This window comes from Dermochelys coriacea, chromosome 19 (genome assembly GCF_009764565.3).
Source record: "Dermochelys coriacea isolate rDerCor1 chromosome 19, rDerCor1.pri.v4, whole genome shotgun sequence".
Lineage (NCBI taxonomy): Eukaryota > Metazoa > Chordata > Testudines > Dermochelyidae > Dermochelys > Dermochelys coriacea.
In genome coordinates, this window is record NC_050086.2 from 5,120,134 (window position 1) to 5,144,357 (window position 24,224).

General features: G+C 42.7%; 1 protein-coding gene across 2 annotated transcripts in view; it reads left to right on the forward strand.

The window, feature by feature from the left end:
- CSMD2 (CUB and Sushi multiple domains 2) overlaps window positions 1-24,224 on the forward strand; it is a 567,571-nt gene that overhangs the window by 335,300 nt on the left and 208,047 nt on the right. Inside the window, exons 13-14 of one of the 2 annotated variants that reach the window (XM_038377510.2) lie at window positions 7,507-7,689; window positions 19,012-19,338. In XM_038377510.2, coding sequence (XP_038233438.1) covers window positions 7,507-7,689; window positions 19,012-19,338 — 510 coding nt within the window. The remainder of the gene's footprint in view (window positions 1-7,506; window positions 7,690-19,011; window positions 19,339-24,224) is intronic. The other variant, XM_038377512.2, reaches the window with a different exon arrangement.

A 24,224-nucleotide genomic window follows, 5' to 3' on the forward strand; every position in this document is an offset into this window, starting at 1 on the left:
TCATAAAGAAGCCTAGAAATGTCAATCTAATATAGGTATTTGAAATACAGTCCTCTTTGTGCATAAATATGTGCATAAAGAGTCTGGAGAATAGCAATAAACTGGTCAATTTCCCTGTTGTATCTAGTCTGTTTCACTCTCTGTTTCTTAGCATTTGCAAAGGCTGCAGGGCAATACAAACTGTTTTCACTGAAAAGCCGAAAAGAAATACACTTCATGAAAACTTTTCTCTTAATATTAAATTGTTAGATCATATTTTTGGACCCCACTACCTGACGATGACTTTTTATGCAATAACAGAAACCAGATGCTCTGTTGTGGCTTCTGTTGAAAATATACCTGTATCTAAAGTTGCCTTGAGTCAATATAACAGTGAGAGAAACTTGTTGATATTCAAATCACATCGGAATAGATGGATTAATACAAATCTTGACTTATGTGATTTTGTCTTTAAGGGAAATGCCATAAAAGAAGTTTCCAATTTGGAGTTAGAAATTGAAAACTGGGAGAAAAGACAGTGAGGCTGATCACAGATGATGGGGATAAAAACCAGAGAACGTGGAAGATGAGATGAATGCAACACAGATTAATAGTGCTAAAGCACTGAAGAAGGCTTTAAAGGAATAAAGTCTCATCGCTAATAGCTATAGAGAGGGAGGGAACTCTTTAGAAATGAAACTGTATGACAGCAGATAACAGAAAATCGCATACGTGATTTTCCCAAAGTCAGAACACAATTAATCTCTTGCTACCTGTACATCTCCATATGAGAAGGTGTCATCTGTCTACTTTAGAACTGCATGGGGGAATTAATGTTGAAATGGAATACGGTAATGCAGAGAGATAATGTCGACACAAATTTAGCAGCCCAATTTGCATTTTGTAGGTATCTCCCTCCACTGCGACGGAGACTTCAGCCCCTGTCATGCAATAAGCTCTCCAGGGGTGGGACCTTGCAGTGAGACTCTGCTCATGCAGAACAACTTCTAGATCTCCTTATTATGACAAGGATTAAATGTTCATATCATGGTAGTGCCCAGTCAGGATCGAGGCCCTAATGTGCAGGGTGCTGTACAAACATAGAAAAGAGAGAATCCCTGCCTACCCATACAGTATATGCAAAATGAGAGCTTTAGGAACATAGCGAATACACACTAGGTGAGACCAGTGGTCGATCCAGCCCTGTATATGACAGTGGCCAATTCCAGATGAGTGTAAAACACCCATAATTATGTCAGTTATGCGGTAATGTCCCCTGGGGTAATTTGTTCCTAAACCCAAGTGTTTGGGGGTTGACTTGTGACCTGAAGAATGAAGGTTGATACATGTAAAAGTGTTTACCCTGGCTGGTATAATGCAGGTGATATTCTTTCGAGTAGCAGCCGTGTTAGTCTGTATTCGCAAAAAGAAAAGGAGTACTTGTGGCACCTTAGAGACTAACAAATTTATTTGAGTATAAGCTTTCGTGAGCTACAGCTCACTTCATCGGATGCATTTGGTGGAAAATACAGTGGGGAGATTTATATACACACACAGAGAACATGAAACAATGGGTTTTATCATACACACTGTAAGGAGAGTGATCACTTAAGATGAGCTATTACCAGCAGGAAGAAGGGGGGGAAGGAGGAAAACCTTTTGTGGTGATAATCAAGGTGGGCCATTTCCAGCAGTTAACAGGAATGTCTGAGGAACGGTGGGGTGGAGGGGAGAAATAACATGGGGAAATAGTTTTACTTTGTGTAATGACCCATCCACTCCCAGTCTCTATTCAAGCCTAAATTAATTGTATCTAGTTTGCAAATTAATTCCAATTCAGCAGTCTCTCGTTGGAGTCTGTTTTTGAAGTTTTTTTGTTGAAGGATAGCCACTCTCAGGTCTGTAATCGAGTGACTGGAGAGATTGAAGTGTTCTCCAACTGGTTTTTGAATGTTATAATTCTTGACGTCTGATCTGTGTCCATTTATTCTTTTACATAGAGACTGTCCAGTTTGACCAATGTACATGGCAGAGGGGCATTGCTGGCACAGAATGGCATATATCACATTGGTAGATGCGCAGGTGAACGAGTCTCTGATGGTGTAGCTGATGTGATTAGGCCCTATGATGGTGTCCCCTGAATAAATATGTGAACAGAGTTGGCAACGGGCTTTGTTGCAAGGATAGGTTCCTGGGTTAGTGGTTCTGTTGTGTGGTGTGTGGTTGCTGGTGAATATTGGCTTCAGGTTGGGGGTCTGTCTGTAAGCAAGGACTGTGAGAGTGATGGGTCGTCCTTCAGGATAGGTTGTAGATCCTTGATGATGCGTTGGAGAGGTTTTAGTTGGGGGCTGAAGATGTTAGCTAGTGACGTTCTGTTATTTTCTTTGTTGGGCCTGTCCTGTAGTAGGTGACTTCTGGGTACTCTTCTGGCTCTGTCAATCTGTTCTTTCACTTCAGCAGGTAGGTATTGTAGTTGTAAGAATGCATGATAGAGATCTTGTAGGTGTTTGTCTCTGTCTGAGGGGTTGGAGCAAATGCGGTTATATCGTAGAGCTTGGCTATAGACAATGGATCGTGTGGTATGATCTGGATGAAAGCTAGAGGCATGTAGGTAGGAATAGCAGTCAGTAGGTTTCCGATATAGGGTGGTGTTGATGTGACCATTGCTTATTAGCACCGTAGTGTCCAGGAAGTGGATCTCTTGTGTGGACTGGTCCAGGCTGAGGTTGATGGTGGGATGGAAATTGTTGAAATCCTGGTGGAATTCCTCAAGGGCTTCTTTTCCATAGGTCCAGATGATGATGATGTCATCAATGTAGCGCAAGTAGAGTAGGGGCATTAGGGGACGAGAGCTGAGGAAGTGTTGTTCTAAGTCAGCCATAAAAATGTTGGCATACTATGGGGCCATGCAGGTACCCATCGCAGTGCCGCTGATTTGAAGGTATACATTGTCCCCAAATGTGAAATAGTTATGGGTGAGGACAAAGTTCAGCTACCAGGTTTGCCGTGACATTATCAGGGATACTTTTCCTGACGGCTTGTAGTCCATCTTTGTGTGGAATGTTGGTGTAGAGGCTTCTACATCCATAGTGGCTAGGATGGTGTTTTTAGGAAGATCACCGATGGATTGTAGTTTCCTCAGGAAGTCAGTGGTGTCTCGAAGATAGCTTTCCAGGTTTATGGATCTTGGGTAGCAGATAGAATACTCCAGGTCGGGGTTTCAGGGGTGTGTCTGTGCGGATTTGTTCTTGAGCTTTTTCAGAGAGTTTCTTGATCAAATGCTGTAGTTTCTTTTGGTAACTCTCAGTGGGATCAGAGGGTAATGGCTTGTAGAAAGTGGTGTTGGAGAGCTGCCGTAGCCTCTTGTTCATATTCCGACCTATTCATGATGACGACAGCACCTCCTTTGTCAGCCTTTTTGATTATGATGTCAGAGTTGTTTCTGAGGCTGTGGATGGCATTGTGTTCTGCATGGCTGAGGTTATGGGGTAAGCGATGCTGCTTTTCCACAATTTCAGCTCGTGCATGTTGGCGGAAGCAGTCTATGTAGAAGTCCAGTCTGCTGTTTCGACCTTCAGGAGGAGTCCACCCAGAATCCTTCTTTCTGTAGTGTTGGTAGGAAGGTCCCTGTGGGTTAATACGTTGGTTAGAGGTGTGTTGGAAATATTCCTTGAGTTGGAGACGTTGAAAATAGGATTCTAGGTCACCACAGAACTGTATCATGTTTGTGGGGGTGGAGGGGCAAAAGGAGAGGCCCCGAGATAGGACAGATTCTTCTGCTGGGCTAAGAGTATAGTTGGATAGATTAACAATATTGCTGGGTGGGTTAGGTGAACCACTGTTGTGGCTCCTTGTGGCATGTAGTAGTTTAGATAGTTAAGTGTCCTTTTTCTTTTGTAGAGAAGCAAAGTGTGTGTTGTAGATGGCTTGTCTAGTTTTTGTAAAGTCCAGCCACGAGGAAGTTTGTGTGGAAGGTTGGTTCTTTATGAGAGTATCCAGTTTTGAGAGCTCATTCTTAATCTTTCCCTGTTTGCTGTAGAGGATGTTGATCAGGTGGTTCCGCAGTTTTTTTGAGAGTGTATGGCACAAGCTGTCAGCATAGTCTGTGTGGTATGTAGATTGTAATAGATTTTTTACCTTCGGTCCTTTTGATATGGTGTCCATCTGTTTGTATTTGGAGAGGAAGATGATGTCTGTCTGTATCTGTACGAGTTTTTTCATGAAGTTGATTGATAGATTTCCACTCCATATGGCTAAATTCAGTGCCTTGCATAGTGACAGGTTTCAGAGTAGCAGCCTTGAATAGAGACTTAGGCTTGAATAGAGACTGGGAGTGGATGGGGTCATTACACAAAGTAAAACTATTTCCCCATGTTATTTCTCCCCCCCCCCACCCCCCACTGTTCCTCTGATGTTCTTGTTAACTGCTGGAAATGGCCCACCTTGATCATCACCCTAAAAGGTTTTCCTCCTTCCCCCCTCCCCTTCCTGCTGGTAATAGCTCATCTTAAGTGATCACTCTCCTTACAGTGTGGACAATAAAACCCATTGTTTCATGTTCTCTGTGTGTGTAATATAAATCTTTCCACTGTATTTTCCACCGAATGCATCCAATGAAGTGAGCTGTAGCTCACGAAAGCTTATGCTCAAATAAATTTGTTAGTCTTTAAAGTGCCACAAGTACGCCTTTTCTTTTTGGTGATATTCTTATTATTCATATACATGTCTTATTGCAGAGAGTTCCATGGGTTGGTTATGCACTGCATCAAACCACACCAAATCTGTTTCCTCTTATTCTTTCTAAGTGCATTGCCTTTTAATTTTGTGAACTGCCCCCTCGTTTTTGTATTATCAGAGGGTAAAAAGGAATGCATGGTTGCTTTATTTCTTTATATTTCAGTCAGTATTGAATAGTTTGGTAGCAGGGGGTATCGAGGGATACTTTTGCCTATAACATAAAGTTAAAAAAAGGATAAATACAGAAGACAGGATGGATTTATGCTGAGGCACTGGGACTCAAATTTGGATTTGAATCCCAGTTCTGCAACTTATTTACTTTCTGTGGTTTGTGTCAAATTAGCTGATCATAAACACTATGAAGTTGGACTAAGTGTATTTCATTCCTTATTGGAATCACTGTGGCATTTTGTGGTTCTGTGATGCAGTAAGGAAAACAAACACATTGGGGTTGGAAGACTGCAGTGAAATTGATCTGGACTCAGCAGGCTGTGGATATGGATATGGTTGTGGATCAAGATGTGAATATAGAACCTGTTGGACCAGAGCATGCTCAAGTTTTCTTGTTTAAAAACCAGGTGACACTTTGGGAACTGTCTGGAGATCAAAGAATCCAAAGTCACGGTGTGCAATGTAAAAGAGGATCTTTCCAGGATAACCCCATATTTTCCTTTGGTCATTGTTAGTTGGGGAGTGGAGAAAGTAGAGAGACAGACCCCATCTCACTGAACATTTTACTAAAGTGGACTTGCAGAGTTTCTCTTGTACAGTCATTACAAGATGCTTTTCCTGAAGCATTAAAGATGTGCTAGGCATTCGTATCTTCATGAAGGAGTGTCACCAATTGCTTCAGGAGATGGGATTTACTCTCAAATTTCCAGAACTACCATTGGGTTGAACTGTTCCATCTGTGACCTGAGATATTGCTCCTTTTATTAGCTCAGATCAGAAAAGGGAGTGAAAATTACATAGTTAGGAATGGTAAATGGGATGCAGAGCTTTACAACTCTCAGGTCACTGTTTTGAAACAAGCAAGATCGATCACTCGTTGCCCCCTGTTTGTTGAGTTCTGTGAAATGGGCTGCCGGCCTCAGTCCTGTCTGTTGATTGAACTGATGGCCTTCCATATAATAAAACCGCTCTCACGGTTGGCACTGTTGTTAGTTTCAGCATAGGGGCAGAGGACTGAATCTGCTGTGTGTAGCCCCTTCAAAGGACTTTGGGCTCAGCTTTACCTGTGACTATTTTATCTTCCTGACCATAGGACTGGGAATTCAGCAAGGGAGTTCCCAGTGTCTGTGAGGGACACTGCTCACAGTTGAGGCTAAGTTCAGACTCTCTTAAAGGGGCCAGCTCACCCTGTGACATGCTGCTATCGGTGTTCCCTGCAGATGCATGAAGTCCAGGTGCATCCGGATGGAATCTTGTCCTATTTCAACCAGCGGTCTGTGGATCTAGGATTTCAGTATCCAGCGTAGTGAATCTGTAGCGATAAAGACCCTCAATTTAGGGCCACATTCTGCTTTACTCATCAGAGCACCTCACCTCATTCCCATGGGGCTACCGTAGAACGTCAGAGTCACGAACGCCTCAGGAATGCAGGTTGCTGAAACGTTTGTAACTCTGCACAAAACATTATGGTTGTTCTTTCAAAAGCTTACAACCAAACATTGACTTAATACAGCTTTGAAACTTTACTATGCAGAAGAAGAATGCTGCTTTCCTTTTATTTTGTTAGTAGTTTATATTTAACACAGTACTGTGTTGTATTTGCTTGCGGGGGGCGGGGTTCTCTGTTGCTGCCTGATTGCGGACTTCTGGTTCCAAATGAGGTGTGTGGTTGACTGGTCAGTTCATAACTCTGGTGTTCATAACTCGGAAGTTCTACTGTATTTGATAAGGCCAAAAACCTCAAAGGTATACAGGCAACTAACTCCCGTTGCCTGAGCCTTATACTCAGTGAAAGTGTGACAGAATCTAGCCTTTGAGAAGCAAATGAATATCTTCAGGCTCAATGTGAATTTTAATTTCCGATGAGTAGTATAGATGTTTTTGTTTACTCCTGAGATAGAACGAGAGTTGATGGAGACAGAGAGTTCCTTTACCGAGATCTATACAACTTTTTTTTCTTTATTAAAATGGATTTTAAAATCGTTTGTTGTATTTCAACGGCCAGGTTCACAAATTAGATTCCCCCACCCCAAAGGTTTCACAGTAGCTGTGTGTCCACTTCTTATGCCACCTGGATTAAATATTCAGCTGCATGGGAAATCAGTATAACAATCAATCTCTCTTTCCCTGTAGTACTTTCGTATTTAGAAAGGCAATCGGAAATAGATCAGTTACAAGGATGGATGGAAAGGGATTAGCAATTCAGATCAATCAACCAGGAAACCCATCACCGTGCTTGTAAATACAGCTGTTTAAAATAATTACTTGCTTTAGTTGTTGTCCCAACACTGATACATGTGCCATTCACCCAGTCAGCGTAACATGCTTCCCCCGTTTAGTGGCAGCTGGGACATAGCTAGGGGACCATGAAGCTGCTGGTGCATTAGATAATAGAGGTGGATCTATTAGTTCAAGCGATAGAGGCTCATTCACTGAGATACAGAGGCTCCAAGTTCAATCCCCCATGCCAACAACCCACCCAGGGGTGTGTCATTATGTAAGGGTAATGCACACATTATCTGTTGATAGCATGTAAGCAAAAGCATAATAAAAACATTACAACAAAGTATCCAGTTGCCAGAACCTTTTTCCCCCCACTTTTGTTTTATTTTCTTTCAGAAATTGACCAGGGAAGTTGCGGTGATCCTGGGATACCAGCCTACGGCAAGAGAGGAGGCTCAACATTTCGCCACGGGGACACTCTGAAGTTTGAATGCCAGCCCGCCTTTGAGTTGAAGGGACAGAAAACAATTACCTGCCAAAAGAGTAGCCAGTGGTCTGCTCAGAAACCAGTCTGTGTTTGTAAGTCAGTGAGGAGACTGCTTTAAAGTGTTTGCAATGTCCAGTGAAGTAGCTACATAGACAATACATTTGTGCACTGGATTTAGTACCTAGAATACAGAAAATACTGGAGATAGAGAGATGGAAGCCAAACTGCACAATATGGATCAAGATGTCAACTACCCCAATGTTTGAGAGTGTTTGAATCTGAGAATTTGGTTCTGTCCATTTTGAATCCTCAAAATTTGGATCTGGCTTCAGATTCCAATCTCTCCTCACAATTTTTTTTTGGATGGTATTTATTTCCAGGATTTGGGTTCATGTTCATCTCTGAGAGAAAGTGGAATCTTCCATGCTGGTAAAAACCCGTTAAATTAAATTAAGTTTTTGGCCATTTAATTCTCCTTTGTAACCTGACAGCTCTCAGGTCCCCTACATCCAAATCTCAACTTTAAATTTCATGTCTTAAATCTGAGCAGAAATAGGGTTTGATGCTCCCAGTAGTGACTTGGGGTGGGGGGGAGATTTTCAGAGGCATAAGGAGGAGTTAGGCGCCCAGTTCTTTCTGGCTTTCAGTAGTCCTGACTGACCTTGGAAAATCTCCCCTTTAACTGACAGTGTTAAGCACAATAATAAATGATCTGAACCTTCACCCAAAAGGAAACTGTTAACAAGGCTCACAAAAGTATTTTGTTCCCCAGCTGAGGGCGAGTGAACTCATTGTGTCTAATACTTTACCCACTTGAGCACTCTAAGATCTGAATGTTCAGCTTTGAGGAGAAGAGAAGGGAAAGTCAGTGAAACAACAGGATGATAAAATGGAGCTGGGAGTGAATAACAGATACAGAGGAAAGGCGAGTGTGGGGAAGAGTATGCCGAGAGGAGACAGCAGAAATGTTCATAAAATAATACAGTGTGTGTATATTTATTATAATACAATAAATGCACACATGCATCCTGTCCAAGGTGCTCACTTGTAGTTTACATAGGTTTCTTCTGTACCAAAGACATTGCAAAGCCTAGAAAAACAAATATATTATTTCAAAATTGAATTACCCTTGCAAAAAAAAATCCTATAAAGAGGCAACTGTGGAAGAATAACCGTTGCAAATAAGTAAGCTTTCTTTTAAATTATAGGGTAAATGTTTCACATGCTTTAACAAATTTTGTAAAACCTCTAAGCGACTTGCACAATTTGTGAAAGCTGCAAGGTTTGCCCATTCCTAAGTGTCATGCACTTTTGCACTGCTTGGCTTTGTCCAGAAGCAAACACGGCCTGAGACGTTTGAGGGAAATAGTCCCCCTTGCATTTTGCTCCTGATCAACATGAGAAGTGCTAGAATTCTCATGAGACAGCCCCTTTTTGGTGAGACTCTCCAACCAGTTTTTTTCTACCCAAAACCATTCGGAATTTGGGATTGTTAACAAAACCTTCAGCTGTTTCTGAGATTCCCCCAACTACAATTGATAGACACAACCAAGATGCCTGTTATTCACATCTTGGGTACCCGGAGTGACACAACTCCATCAAAATGTTATCACGGTTAAAATTTCCCCACCTTCAGTCCAATAAAGGTGTGGATTTTTCACCTACTCTGTCCATAGATACAGAATTACGGGGGGGAGGGGGCATCATACCAAAGCCCGTATTGCCCGGGGCAGGGGAAGAGAAGCATGATCACTAAGGAGCCATGAATCCACCAGTTAAAATCATGCAGCACCTTCCACCCTCTCTGGTCCAGCTTGGATATTTTCTAATCAAAAAGGCAAAACGTATAGATAGTGCAAAGAAGTTTTGCATCTCTTTTGCCCGTCTGCCCCCTGCTGCTCTTGTGTTTGGTTACTCGAGACACCATCACATGAATGTGTGTCAGCAGAAGTGACACAATAGAATGGCATAAGAACATAACTCAGCATAAAATCTGTATCTGTACCTGTGTTGGGCATCAGGTGGAAAAACAAGGTAACCTGTTTCATATGCTGCTAGTTGGAATATGCAAATGATTCAGTGCCTCCAATTTTAGCTACAAACGCATGACAAATGTAGAAGGAGATTAAAGCAGCATCTGCTGGCCTGAGCAAATGGTTTATGTCCATGTTGTATGTATCTCAGAGAACTCATGGCCTGAGCTTCCAGTGATGAGGCCTCACAAAACCATCACGTACCTGCCTTATTGTGAGGGGTTCCTGAATCCACGATTGTCTGTGCCTTCACGATAAAGACCTTCCATCTTTATCCTCCTAGTGATTGTCATCACACTTCTTAACCATTCATGCTATGTACGTGGGTCCCTTGGGGATCTTCACCAGACTGTCCCATGCATGCACTGTACTGCTCACTTAGGAACAGAGTATGTCTGGCCTTGATTGCATATAGGTTCCCTCTGACTGCACTGAGCTAATGGAAATGGTTCCTTTAGCTCACTGTGTTTCTGTAGCTGAAAGGGGTGAGTGCAGTTATCCATCCACATGTTTGCTGTTAGCTGATGATGAAAGTCATTGTTGCCCTCAGCCATGACCATCATGACATTTGCAGTGTCAAACCAGCTTCATGGTTACAGTTAATCACCCTGATGTGCGTTCTGAAAGCTACTGTTTGTAAATCGTTCCAGGGTTGGTATTGTTTTCACAAGCAGGTGTGATCCAGATTTCATAGCACCATAGAACCAAGGTCATCACTTCGGTATAAAGTTGTGGTTGTCCTTCAGGAACTTAAAAATATTGAAAACAGGGTGAGGAAGTGTCTAAGGGAGAAAATTAGTACCTCAGACATGCAGTTGTGTTAATTATTCTTAGGAGGTGCTGCATCCGGGTGCATTGGTGGGATCTGATGTGTATATGAGGCAATAATCAAACTGTAGTTACTTGTGAATGAATAGATAAGCAGGTTTAAGAATGGGGAAATAGCTCCACGGTAACAGAACTTTCATAAGAAGCAGACTGGTTGTTCATATACCACAGTGATGAGCCTGGTATAAATGTATGGCCAGATAGACTGGAATGGCCCTTTCCATTGCACTAAGTGTAACTTTCAATTATATGTCCGTATTGCTACTTAAATGTACACATCTATATTATGAAAAATAAGGCATTTTGTAATTCTTATCTGGATTTTAGATCGACTGTTGCAATCCTAGGCCCTGATTCAAGACAGATTTCGTGGCCAGGCTTTGCATTTAAAGTATAGATTTTACAGCGTGTGAATTACAGAGCTAAAGAAAAGGGAAGGACTAGGGTTCCTCGTTGGAGCCAGCTAGTGTCTAAGATTCCCTGACAACTTCCCCTGCACAGATCTATTCTGTCCTCCAAATTCTTTGCTCTTCTAGTCTGGGGTTCCCCGGACGGTCCTGTTAAAGCAGCCAAACCCGGACCAGCAATGCCCGATGAGCCAATCCTGGGCTATGAGCAAGTGATTCAATTGCGCCAAATGTGTGATCATTTTACGCTGTGGATAATTATGGAATAAGCTGTAACTGCCAAGTGATACCTTTTGACACCAAATCCCAATGAATATGGGTGATGGTTTTACCTTCCACTCCCCCTCTTCCATCACTTGTGCTGGTGAGTGTCTCAGGAGAATTATTTCTGAAATGGAATACTTTTCTGGCACGTTAGTTCAGTGTATTCACACTCATGGAGCTGTAGTTTGCTGGACCCGTCAAGCACTGTAAATATAAAGTGTGTGTTTGTGTGTGTGTGCATGTAGCTATAGGTGATTATCATCATGGGTGCGTGAAGAGGACATGGGGGCAAAGTTTATGGTTTTACATTGAAGTTCTGCTACAATTGCCCTATAGGTTATGTGTGGAACCTAATGAAGAGTGGTGTTTTTGTTGGAGGATCCATATTTTTGGGCCTGTTTGAGATATGGTAGGGGTGAACCAGAAAGCTTGGGTCCGTGTCCTGATACAAACTTTTCCAAAGTTTCCAGGTGGTTCTAATCTGGGGTTTTAGTTCAGGCTCATCTCTAATTTCCAGTGATTTTTCCTTTATTATTATTATTAGTTATTTAATTTTTTAAATTAATTAGTATTGTGGTAGCACTTAGAGCCTCTGTCATGGACAAGGGCCGCATTGTGCTAGGCTTTGTACAAACCCAGAACACAGGACAGCTCCTTTCCCCAAAGAGTTTAACAAGTGACATTATAGTCCTTTTTCAGAGTAGCAGCCGTGTTAGTCTGTATCCACAAAAAGAAAAGGAGGACTTGTGGCACCTTAGAGACTAACAAATTTATTTGAGCATAAGCTTTCGTGAGCTACAGCTCACTTCATCGGATGCATTCAGTGGAAAATCTCCCCACTGTGTTTTCCACTGAATGCATCCGATGAATTGAGCTGTAGCTCACGAAAGCTTATGCTCAAATAAATTTGTTAGTCTCTAAGGTGCCACAAGTACTCCTTTTCTTTTATTATAGTCCTTGCGTCTTTTATTTTTTCCTTAGTTGCAGTCCATGTGGTGCACTCCTCCAGTTCCTTGAGTTTCAGGTTTAAAAGAATCCTGTACACACCAGTGGAAACTATTTTTTTTTTAATTGTGAAAGTTTCTGCCATCTCTAGTTGTGCGGTGCTGGTTTATAGCACAACTTCACATGGTTGTGTTATGGGTCTGGGTGGTTATGATGTGGCATGGTGCTTTTGTGTAGTGACAGTGTGTGTGTCAAACTGCAAACTTGCAAGTTCCTGTGCCCTGGAGCTGACTGGAAAGGAGACTTAGGGTCGTCACACTGTATGGTTAGAAATGCTTTTTTCTACCCAACCGTATTTTCCTATTCACCGCTTGAAACCTCCCTCCAGTCTGTATCTGATTGCTTTGACATATATACCCTGTAAAATGGGCACTTACCTGATACTGGGGCCTATTCGTTAGATGTTTTAGAACTGGCGATTTGTGCCCCAAACCTCTTATAAAGTAGCATGGAGTGAATCAGCTGCGCCTGTTGCTAGTTGTGGCGATTTTGAATTTGTCCCGCAAAAGTACCAGCCATTGAGTGCAGTTAGCAGCTTGGGTCTGAGCTCCTAGCCTGAACTCCCATTCAGTTATACAGCACTAAAGTTTTGTTTTTGTTCTTCGTGAATCCTTTCAGCCCATCTGTGCACCTGATGTTTTATGCCTCATGTATCATTTTTCTCCCCTTTAGCGGTAATTACTCTTCTTGTTAATCCCATATTAGCTTTTTATACCTGCTGAATAATCCTAACCCCCCCCCCCATTGCAAATGGTACGTTTTCTAATTTGAAACAGAGTGGCTAACCTTTTGCATTCACTTCCTGATACATACATATAAGATTATGAGTCAGTAATACAAACTGTGATAGATGTTTTCCTAGCGCCGTACTGAACAGCAACATGTAATTTTGTATAACTCAACAAATTTTCACTTTTAGCTCTAAATTAACCTGTCAGTTGTTTACTCTTTCTTTCTCTCTGTCCTGCTCTCGCTGCCCATGATTCATGGCAGCAAATGGAACCACCCTAACAAAAAACAATTTGCGGGTTTTCAATAAGTGGCAATAAGAGGAAAAAAATCTTCTCTGTATTTATTTATTTTAAATTATGGAAATTTATTTTGAGACTGGGGAACCCAGACAGCCAGGTTCCAGAAGGCAGCAATAATCTGTTGAATTTAGTTGCGCTAAGCTTTGTCAAAAGCAGAGTAGGTCTGGTGGGGGTAGGAAATCCAGTTCTGTTCGAAGTACAGAGATGCCATTTTTGCGTATGCAAATTTTCAAAATTTCAACACAGCTTTTTTCACCCCAAATTTAAAATTTGTTTCACAGAAAACATTTACTACCCCCCCCCCAAGTTATACAGTCGTTCATTTAAAATATATAAAATAAAATATTACTATTTTTTAAAAGTTACCCATGTCTGACTCTAGGTCTATTAAAGAAAAGGTAAATAGCTCCTGTTAAGTTATTTGAGAAGAAAGGCAGTTCCCCTAACTTGTGCATATGCAAATCCAGCCAATACCCAGCATGGATAGAAATAGTTGGATAAAATAAATAACCTGAACTTTTCTCCTGAATGAAAAATCAAAAAAAATGACCTGAATCTTAGCAAAGGGGTCAAACCACAAAAGGGGGGTCAAACCACAAAATTGACTCTGGATTCTAATTTTCTAAAAGTCTGTGTGTGTTTGGCTCTGGGCTTTTGGCTTGAGTCCAGCTGAAGGTCAGATAAGTGCCATGGGGTCATTAGTAGATGGTTTTTTGTGCATCTGAGAATTTGCACAGTCTGACTTGGACTCTAAGGCCCAGTCTCCACACAGATTTTGTACCAGTCTGACTGTTTGGGGGAGGGATGTGATGTTGAAATAGTTATGTGAGTACAACCCTAAGTGTGTATGTGGTTATACTAGTATGAAAGAGCTTAGGTTGGAATAGCTTATTCCCCTTCCTGTACAGGAATAAGATATGGTAGTAAAAACACATTTATGCAAGCATATTTCCACATTAGGATAACTCGAGTGCTCTAACTATTCCAGTACAGTTAAAGCAGTACAAAATTTGTGAGTAGACTAAAAGGCCTAAGAGCAAAATTGAGAGGTAGTGTGTAATTAGACTGCGTAAGGGTACATTAAATTCCCTAGACCTATTTACACCCACTTGCTGACATGTGACAGTCTATGAGAGAGGCCAGCACCAGCTTCTAAAGAGGATCGTGCACAAACCGTGCAAAGGGCAGCTATAGAAGGGGGCTAGTTTCTTCCTGTCCCTGCCACTCATTAATGGCTGGGTTATGCAGTGAAGCAGAGAGAATCACATCCCTTCCAAAACCTTTGGTAAATTTCAAATAATTATTCAAGGCAACTGGGGTTGTTCAAATCTCCAGGAGTTCAATCTTTACAGGCACTGAGGGTTTTCTCATTTTAACAGCCATGGAATAAGCTGTTTCCTTTCTCTAATGGAAATTGTTCCAATGCACTCCGTGTAATGTTTCCTCTTTATCATTCTTTTTCCTTTGTTCAGAGCTGATTGAATATGGTGTGTATAGCGTATGTTGCATCTGCAGGCTGCTCCACCCCTCTGTTACTAAGGGGTGAGACCATTCTTCTAGGTTATACCTGTTGTGGATGTTACTTGCTCATATGTTTGTAGACTCAGTTTGTTTAGTGGATTTTGGGCGAGTAATAGGACATTTGTTGTTTTGGGGCTGAGTTTACCTGGTGCCTTTTTTGCCTTATATGCTCAGGAAAGGTGCTGGAATGAGATCCCTAGATCTGCTTTTATCCACCAAACAAATAGAGGATGGGCACTGGCAGGGCAAGCTCTCCTGCCTGTGTGCCTCCTCTCTGACTGCTATGGGCCATCAAGGCAACTTCTGGCTTCAGACAATCAACAGAGACTGCCATGAGTGAGACTAGTTATTGCTGAGTGATGGCATGGTGTTTGTGTGTGTGTGTGCATGCACGTGTGTGTGCGATATGAACATGTATCCACAAAGGCTCATTAATAACTTTTGGTTACTGTTGACCAGAGTAAGGTTCAAAGAGGTTAATTATTGATGAAATGCTCTGAATCCTCTGAGGGCTCCCCTGATCCCTTTGGACCATTGTTTCTTGGATTACTCTGATCTCTATGTACATGTGGGATTTGTAGTTCTTATTACCAACCTTGTTTCGCAGTTGCAGCCATGTAAGAGTGTCCTGTTCTTAAAATTAAGCTGTCATTCTGCATCCAAAGTCTTTGTTCTCCATTATGGCCCCAATTCATCAAAGCACTTCAACACTGAGATTTAGGCACATGCTTAAATGTAGCATGTGCTCAAGTGCCATGGTGACTAGGTATGAACTTAACCATGTGCTTAAGTGCTTTGCTGAACTGGGGTTTATTGTCCTATGGTTCATTCCCAATCCATTTCTTATTATGATCCACAGGGATGTTTCTGTTTCCCCCGTCTCTGACTCAAGAGGATGTACCTGCTCTGTTGCTTACTGGTGGGCCAGACCCTTCCGATAGAGCTTTAAATAGAAGGGTTCTTGTTTTGTTTTTGAGTGTGGGTGTATGGTGTCCATCCAGCAGGGAAGTCGCAGAGTGTCCAATACCACACCACTTCCTTCAGTTGTTGTAGCTCTCTTAGCATCTATATGGAGTGGCTTTGGTATGCACAGGTCAAGCGGGAACCATGTTTCTTGTTTCTGTAGCGGATACCTTTCGTTTCGGATAGAACTTCAGGTGGCCTTCAAAGACTGTCCAGGTCTGTCTTTGCCCAGCAGTGGAATTTTGTAGACCCATAACAACATTTTGGGGGCTTGGACAGTTTTTTCATATACTTCTTTAGTGTCTCCAGACTGGCAACAGACCTGGCTTGGAAGCTCTTAAGCCCAACAGACACTGTGTTGCTCTTAGTCATAATGAGAACCTGAGCTCCTGGATTCTTAACTCTCAGTTTAACTAGAAGACCAGCAAGTATGGTGTTCCAATAGTGGACCCTGCCTATTAGGATAGCTTGAATAGCCTTGTTGCTGCACATTCTGATTGTCAGAGGTGCTGACCAACTATGGGCTGGCTGCTCAACGCCTTTGAAAATCAGGTCTCCGGTGACTTAAGATCCATTTCCTGGGCTGAATTCTGCTCTTATATACAGTGGTCTGGAATCACGATTGTGGCTGGTTTACACCGGTGCATCTGAGCCTCCCTGGCCTGAGGATTTTTCCTTATTCCTGATGGTGCTGCTATTTGCTGCATATGTCTCTCTGTGTACCTGGGTCGGTGGGATCCTTACTAGTGGTTTATCTGATTTTTACCTTTACCTTTGCCTTTATCTTTGATTTTCTACCCCCGGAGAAAAGGAAGTGTCCAGTGCATCACATGCCTGTCTTTAATCTGGACCATGGAGTGATTTTCTCATGTCTCTTGCATTTGTTTGCCTGTCCTAATTTTACGGTATATTGTAACCGAATATTTTATCTTTGCTACTGTTGTAGCTTGAGGAGATTATTCTTCTTTGCATTGGTTTCTTTATGATGCAGAGTGCCAGAAGCAGCGGACTGCAATCTCTCGAGATTCTTCTTCTTCTCATTATTTAACATTTATATTGCATTACCTCAATGTTTTGCTAAGTAAAGGGACACTCTCAGTTTGCATGTCTATTAATATATATAGCCGTATCCTCACTTGAGGCTAACCTGTGTCTGAGATGGTGTATAGTTGCTTTATTCCAGGAGCAGATCAGGAGGAAGATTGTGACTCTCAGTCAGTCTGAATCCATTTTTTCCCCCACTGCTCCAGGGCTAATGTATCCTGTGTCAGCCCAATACCTGGCACAGCGCAGGTCTTCCAGCATGCCCAGCCCACCTATGCCCACTCCTATCCAGCTATGCATGGGCTGTTCCCCACACACACACACACACACACACTACTACCTACTATGGCAGTAGCCAGTGCAGGTGTGCAAGTGGGCCATAATCTAGTCTGTGGTGTAACTCAGCATTGCTCCATTTACATCCATTTACTTTTGCTGCTGGTTGCATGGATCAGCAGATCACAATGTTATAGGTCCTACATTACTATTAAATAATTATTGGTATTACTGTAGCACCTTGGAGCCCTAGTCTTGGACCAGGACCCCATTGTGCTAGGTTCTGTACAAACCCAGAACAAAAAGATGGTCTTATCTGGATTTATAGGACCTCCTAGGAGTCACCTATCTCATACTTCCACAGTAGTGATTCTCCATATTTTTCAGTGAGTGGGCGTGGGGTTTTTTTAATAGACAGATATTCCCAGACACATTACAATAGGGTTTAGTTGTCAAAAATATTTGACAGCATTCATTTTAATAAAGATTCCTACATACACCAAATCCTTGGTAGATGCTGCAGCTTGTTTCTTTTCTCTTTAATCTAGCTGCCTATTCTTTTTGTTATCAAGAGCAGGAAATGGCTTGTAGCTCTTAGCCTCAATAATGCCCGGTAATGTTCATTCTATTTGATTTAAGACCATTAGGTATTGAAGATAAAGGAAGCTCATACTAGGGGGAGGGCAAACGTCAGACCAAATAATTGTATAAATGCCAACCCAAAGCCATCCTCCGAGTTATAGCCTCGTGCCAGGAATTAGCGTGAAAAGTATATTGAATTATAGCTTTTAATAAATGTATATCAGGAGATGTGGTGGGGCCAGGGAAAGGAACAAGAAAGATGTACGTAAAGCATAACAATCATCAGGTAGGTATCAATTAGATAGGAGCATTGCACCTCAGAACTAATGAACTCTATCACCTAAAATACAGCCTATATTGAAAACAGTCATCCCCTGAGTCCCCCCCCCCCGGTCCCACACACTTAATTATGTTCATAGGGGCAGGAGTCCAGTATGATTCTTCCTCTTGACATCGTGTTAGTCCGGTGAAAGTCAGTGATTTATTCCTATTGGAAAGGGAACTGTCCAGTGCACTCAGCACTGTAGAACTTGGCCAATCATATGTTGCCATGTCTGTTTGAACCAAGCAGTGTGAGTATGCATGGCATTTTTCAGAGAAAATCGAGTCACTGGGCCTATTTCCTGGGAAGTGATTGACCCCAGTGCAAAGTGGCTATCAAATCACAAGGGCACTGTTTTATACCCACATTGTTTTGGTGCAAATGACTGCAGAAGTGGCAGGCCAATTGTGAATCGAGCCCACAGCTTCTTTCCGCAAGAAGCTTGCAATTTGTAGCCCTGTCTTGCAAGAATTTAACACATGGGAGTAATGCTATACATAAGAAAAATCCTGTTGAGTTCAGTGAGGCTGCTTATGTGCATCGAATTATGTGGATTTGTAGCATTGAGGCTTAAGTTAGAACTGCATTTAGCAAATGATCATGTAAACCAAATAGCACCCTGAAGCCTTAAAATGCCCCCATCCTGCTGGGAAGGGGATGGTTGAGGGTTGTTTTTTTAAACAGCTCAGTGTTATTCAATGGAATTCACCCTGCAAGGTGAATTCCATTAAGTAACACTGAGCTGTTTAAATAAAACAAACAAACCCACATGCTACTTCATGCAAGGGTGGTGGGGTGGGGCGGGGGGACATGAAATCCATTGCAGGAGTGGTGGGACTTTAAAGCTTCAGAGTTACATATAGTATAAAGAAGGGGGCAATGCAATCCCTGGCTGGAAAATTATTGATCATTCGGAATCAAAGACCAGAGAATATTTTTTTTATTGAAGATATTTCTTCTTCCCCTTTATAAATAAATCACTGATGTCCAGCAGTGAATGGAGCACTGATCTCTTCCCATCCTAAATTATTTGAGAAGCAAAAAGGTTATGAATTTGCATATGGGTGAGTGGGGGGAGTAACAAGTCAGAGTTATAGGAACTGTGTGCTGCATGATTGATGGTGATTTTTCATTGCAGTTTCCTGCTTTTTCAACTTCACCACCCCGTCTGGGATTGTCCTGTCACCAAATTATCCTGAAGAATATGGGAGCAGCTTGCACTGTGTTTGGTTAATTATAGCTAAGCCTGAGAGCAGGATCCACTTGGCTTTCAATGATTTTGACGTGGAGCCTCAGTTTGATTTCCTAGCCGTGAAAGATGGAGGGACCCCTGAGTCCCCGGTGCTGGGGACCTTCTCAGGGAGCCAGATCCCTTCTTCTCTGACCAGCAGCGGCCACGTAGCCAGGCTTGAGTTCCAGACCGACCACTCCATGGAGAAGAGGGGCTTCAACATCACATTCACCAGTAAGTGCAGAATCCTTCCTTTCTGCTGGCACTTGGTGGACAGGCGTCTTGCCAAGTGGAATTACCATCTTTGGCCAGATTCCGATCAAATGGAAACCAGAGTAAGTCCAGAGTAACTCTGATATCAGTGGTGTTACTCTGGATTGACACATGGTGCAGTAGAGGTCAGAATGTCGGCCTTTGAGTCTAAGGCACAGAACTCAGGGACAGGAGTCACAGGTTCTGGTTCCTGGCTCTGGAAATGCAGGTGATCTAATGTTGAGAGGAGTGAACGAGGAATCTGTCTTCCTAATGTTCTTACCTGGCCTGCATCACTGCAGCATATGAGGGCCTCACAGTCTTTCATGCATTTATCCTCATAACCCTCCCCGTGAGATAGGACAGTGCTATTATCCCTGTTCACAGATGGGAAACTGAGGCAAAGAGAAGTTAAATGACTTGCCTAAGGTCACGTGGGAAGTCTATGGTGGAGCAGGAAATCGAGCCTGGGTCTCCTAAGTCCCAGGCTGGTGCCATAACTACAGGATGGGTAATTTTCCCGGAAAGGAAGCAGGGTCTAGGATAAGAGCAGGGAATTGGGAGTCAGGATCTCACATGTTTCAGTTTCCATATCTGTAACATAGGAATGCTTATCTGACAGAGGTTTGGTTGATTTTAAAAAAACCCTGTGAAGTGCTTTGAGTTCTTTTATTGAAAGGTGCTGTATAAATGTTCCGTGCTATCGTTTTTCACTGGGAGGTATGCAGAGCCTCTGAGGACATTGAGAGAGACACTATATACAATGAAGGAAGGAAACAGACAGGGTTATGTTTGGCTTTACATAAATTCAGGCCTTCCATGTTCAAGTGAATGCAAATGACCATAACGATTGACCGTCATGTTACCCTGTAATGTCCTAAAGAACTTTATTAAACCCGCTCAGCAGAAACGATAAATGATTCAAGTTATAACAGTAGTTAGTGGCACTGCTAAATTAATCGTCTTTCCTGCTGATGACTGCAAATCAGCCATTTTTAAAAAAATGCAGGTCTTTAGAACTCATTTGCCACCTCAAATCAGGCTTTTCAGGTAGGGTGGCCTGCTTGGGGCCATGACTAATACTTGGTGCTTCAGAAGAAAAGGCATACCAGCCCCTCTGTCTGTGCTGCTTTGCATTGCCGTTAATGATGAACTGAAGGCAAGACCTGCAGCATTCTGCCCCCAAACAGAAGTCTCTTATGTCATGAACTCCTGAGGAAGGGAAAGTCACATGCTGGCTACTCCCTGTATGAAGAGGTGTGTAGGCCAAATTATCTGCTGTTGTAAATGAATCCTGTCAACTCTAATTCTTTTTGCCCATTTATACCAGCAAAGAATTTGTCCCTTTCTTTTCATCTTTTCTAAATCTGTCAACCATTCACTTCCTTGACACTGGTTGACAGGATAAAAAAGTAGGGATGGAACCCAAGTTTCTATGTTTCACAGTCCAGTAGATACCGCTGTTAGCAAGGGTGTCCTTGTTATTTATTTATGTTCCATTAGCACCTAAGATCCCCAGTCATGAACCAGGACCCCCCAGTGTGGTAGGCACTGTATAAACATGTAACAAAATACCTGCCCTCCCCATCCCCCCTCCAAAGAGCTTACAACCTAAGGATTTGATAAGGGACAACAGATGCATACAATAGACAGTCGGGGAGCACAAGGAAATGGTGACTGTGATATTCAACCTAAATGTTCCCCCTTTCTTAACTCAAAGCAGTCTTCACAGATTGTAGTAGCGCTGTGCCGATAAGATTGCTCCAGACATAGTCCAGAACTCATCTCAGTCAGACAAGAGCATTACACTTGTAAGAGCATAGGTGTGCAATTGATCTGTGTACTGCTGCCTTTCACATGGTGCTAACCAGAGAAGAACACCACAAACTTTGTTCAGGTATGGCACACATAATTATAAACTGAATGGAACATTAAGATTAAATTCTTGCTTTCTGATTGATTGCCTTGGTTTTTAACTGCTGGTAAAGGCCAGTGCTGAAAACTACCCTGTATCTATGGGTACATGCAATTCCATTTTCAATTTTGCAATACATAAAATTGTAATTACTTTGTTTCCTTCATTTTATAATAGCAGTAATGACTGAGGTCAGATATTTCATGGCAGACCATGGTTCAAGTGCCCTTCATATTAGCCTCAGGTCCTCAAACCTTTCATATTCTGTCAGTTTATTGCCCCTCTGTGCACACATGCCCCTTGTTGGCTGTTTATTTTGTAGCATTTCCGGAGCTTCAGGGAAATTCTCTCAGGCAACGTTTTTGTGCAATTTCAAATCATTCAAAAGTGAAGATTTGTAAAGGGGGTTATTGCAGGTGTTTCCAGGGCTCCCATCCCTGTATTATCTCAGCACCTTAAGTTTTGTCCTAACAGCACCGCTGCGAGGGTGAGAAATTATCATCCCCACTTTGCAGGTGAGGAACTGAGGCATAGGGAGATGAAGTTATTAGCCCAAGGTCATTCAGATTCAGGGAGGCCAGGATTTCAACCCCCGAAGTCCCAGACAGAGCCTCATCCATAAAGCCACCCTTAATTCTGCCTGTTGTTACCAAGTGAAAAATACTGTTTGTGTTGGTGATGCTGGAGTCATGAAAACAGTGTGCATATGGAGAGAATGGATGGCTCAGGAGAGTGGCAATGGGACACAGGTAGCCCCTAGTTAACTGGTTTGAATGCAGTACAGGTTGGAGAAGGGCACAAGTCATTGCTGTCTGATAGCTGGTCATTGCTTATGTGGAACAAATTTGCAGTCGGAGGCTATGTTTACACTGCAAACACTACAGCGGCACAGCTGCAGCACTAGCACTCACGCCGTAGTGTAGACATTTACTGCAGCAGTAAAAAGGGTCCTTCCATTGACCTTGCGCTGTCTTACACTGGGACTTAGGTCAGCTTAACTATGTCTCTGAAGGGTGTGAATTTTTCAGACCCCCTAAGCGATGTAGCTGGGTTGACTTAACTTTCTAGTGTAGAACAGCCCTCAGTTTCCACCTCAGCGACCGACCAGTGCAGCCGGCCCTAACTGGCACCATTGGCATCCCTGGATGCAGAGGCTGGTAACCTAAAAGGACAGGGCAACTGGACACCTTCACCTGAAATTCCAAGGCTGAGACACATTGGTGGGGAAGCTTGCAATGCCGCTGCTCAGCCTGTACCTGTCATATGGATAAAAAATTTTAGGCTAGGATTTCCTAGAGCCCATGTGAGTAGGGCACTCAAATCCCATGAAAAGTCACTGGCAGTTGGGTTCCTAACTCCCTTGGCTACTTCGAAAATTCCTGTCTCTAGAGCTTTCAGTCTGATTAATAGACTTACTGTGTTTGTATGTTTCAGAGTAGCAGCCGTGTTAGTCTGTATTCGCAAAAAGAAAAGGAGTACTTGTGGCACCTTAGAGACTAACAAATTTATTAGAGCATAAGCTTTCGTGAGCTACAGCTCACTTCATCGGATGCATTTGGTGGAAAAAGCAGAGGAGAGATTTATATACACACACACAGAGAACATGAAACAATGGGTTTATCATACACACTGTAAGGAGAGTGATCACTTAAGATAAGCCATCACCAACAGCAGGGGGGGGAAGGAGGAAAACCTTTCATGGTGACAAGCAGGTAGGCTAATTCCAGCAGTTAACAAGAATATCAGAGGAACAGTGGGGGGTGGGGTGGGAGGGAGAAATACCATGGGGAAATAGTTTTACTTTGTGTAATGACTCATCCATTCCCAGTCTCTATTCAAGCCTAAGTTAATTGTATCCAGTTTGCAAATTAATTCCAATTCAGCAGTCTCTCGTTGGAGTCTGTTTTTGAAGCTTTTTTGTTGAAGTATAGCCACTCTTAGGTCTGTGATCGAGTGACCAGAGAGATTGAAGTGTTCTCCAACTGGTTTTTGAATGTTATAATTCTTGACGTCTGATTTGTGTCCATTCATTCTTTTACGTAGAGACTGTCCAGTTTGGCCAATGTACATGGCAGAGGGGCATTGCTGGCACATGATGGCATATATCACATTGGTAGATGCGCAGGTGAACGAGCCTCTGATAGTGTGGCTGATGTGATTAGGCCCTATGATGGTATCCCCTGAATAGATATGTGGACAGAGTTGGCAACGGGCTTTGTTGCAAGGATAGGTTCCTGGGTTAGTGGTTCTGTTGTGTGGTGTGTGGTTGCTGGTGAGTATTTGCTTCAGATTGGGGGGCTGTCTGTAAGCAAGGACTGGTCTATCTCCCAAGATCTGAGAGAGCGATGGCTCGTCCTTCAGGATAGGTTGTAGATCCTTGATGATGCGTTGGAGGGGTTTTAGTTGGGGGCTGAAGGTGATGGCTAGTGGCGTTCTGTTGTTTTCTTTGTTGGGCCTGTCCTGTAGTAGGTGACTTCTGGGTACTCTTCTGGCTCTGTCAATCTGTTTCTTCACTTCAGCAGGTGGGTACTGTAGTTGTAGGAATGCATGATAGAGATCTTGTAGGTGTTTGTCTCTGTCTGAGGGGTTGGAGCAAATGCGGTTATATCGTAGCGCTTGGCTGTAGACAATGGATCGAGTGGTATGATCTGGATGAAAGCTAGAGGCATGTAGGTAGGATAGCGGTCAGTAGGTTTCCGATATAGGGTGGTGTTTATGTGACCATCGCTTATTAGCACCGTAGTGTCCAGGAAGTGGATCTCTTGTGTGGACTGGTCCAGGCTGAGGTTGATGGTGGGATGGAAATTGTTGAAATCATGGTGGAATTCCTCAAGAGCTTCTTTTCCATGGGTCCAGATGATGAAGATGTCATCAATGTAGCGCAAGTAGAGTAGGGGCATTAGGGAACGAGAGCTGAGGAAGCGTTGTTCTAAGTCAGCCATAAAAATGTTGG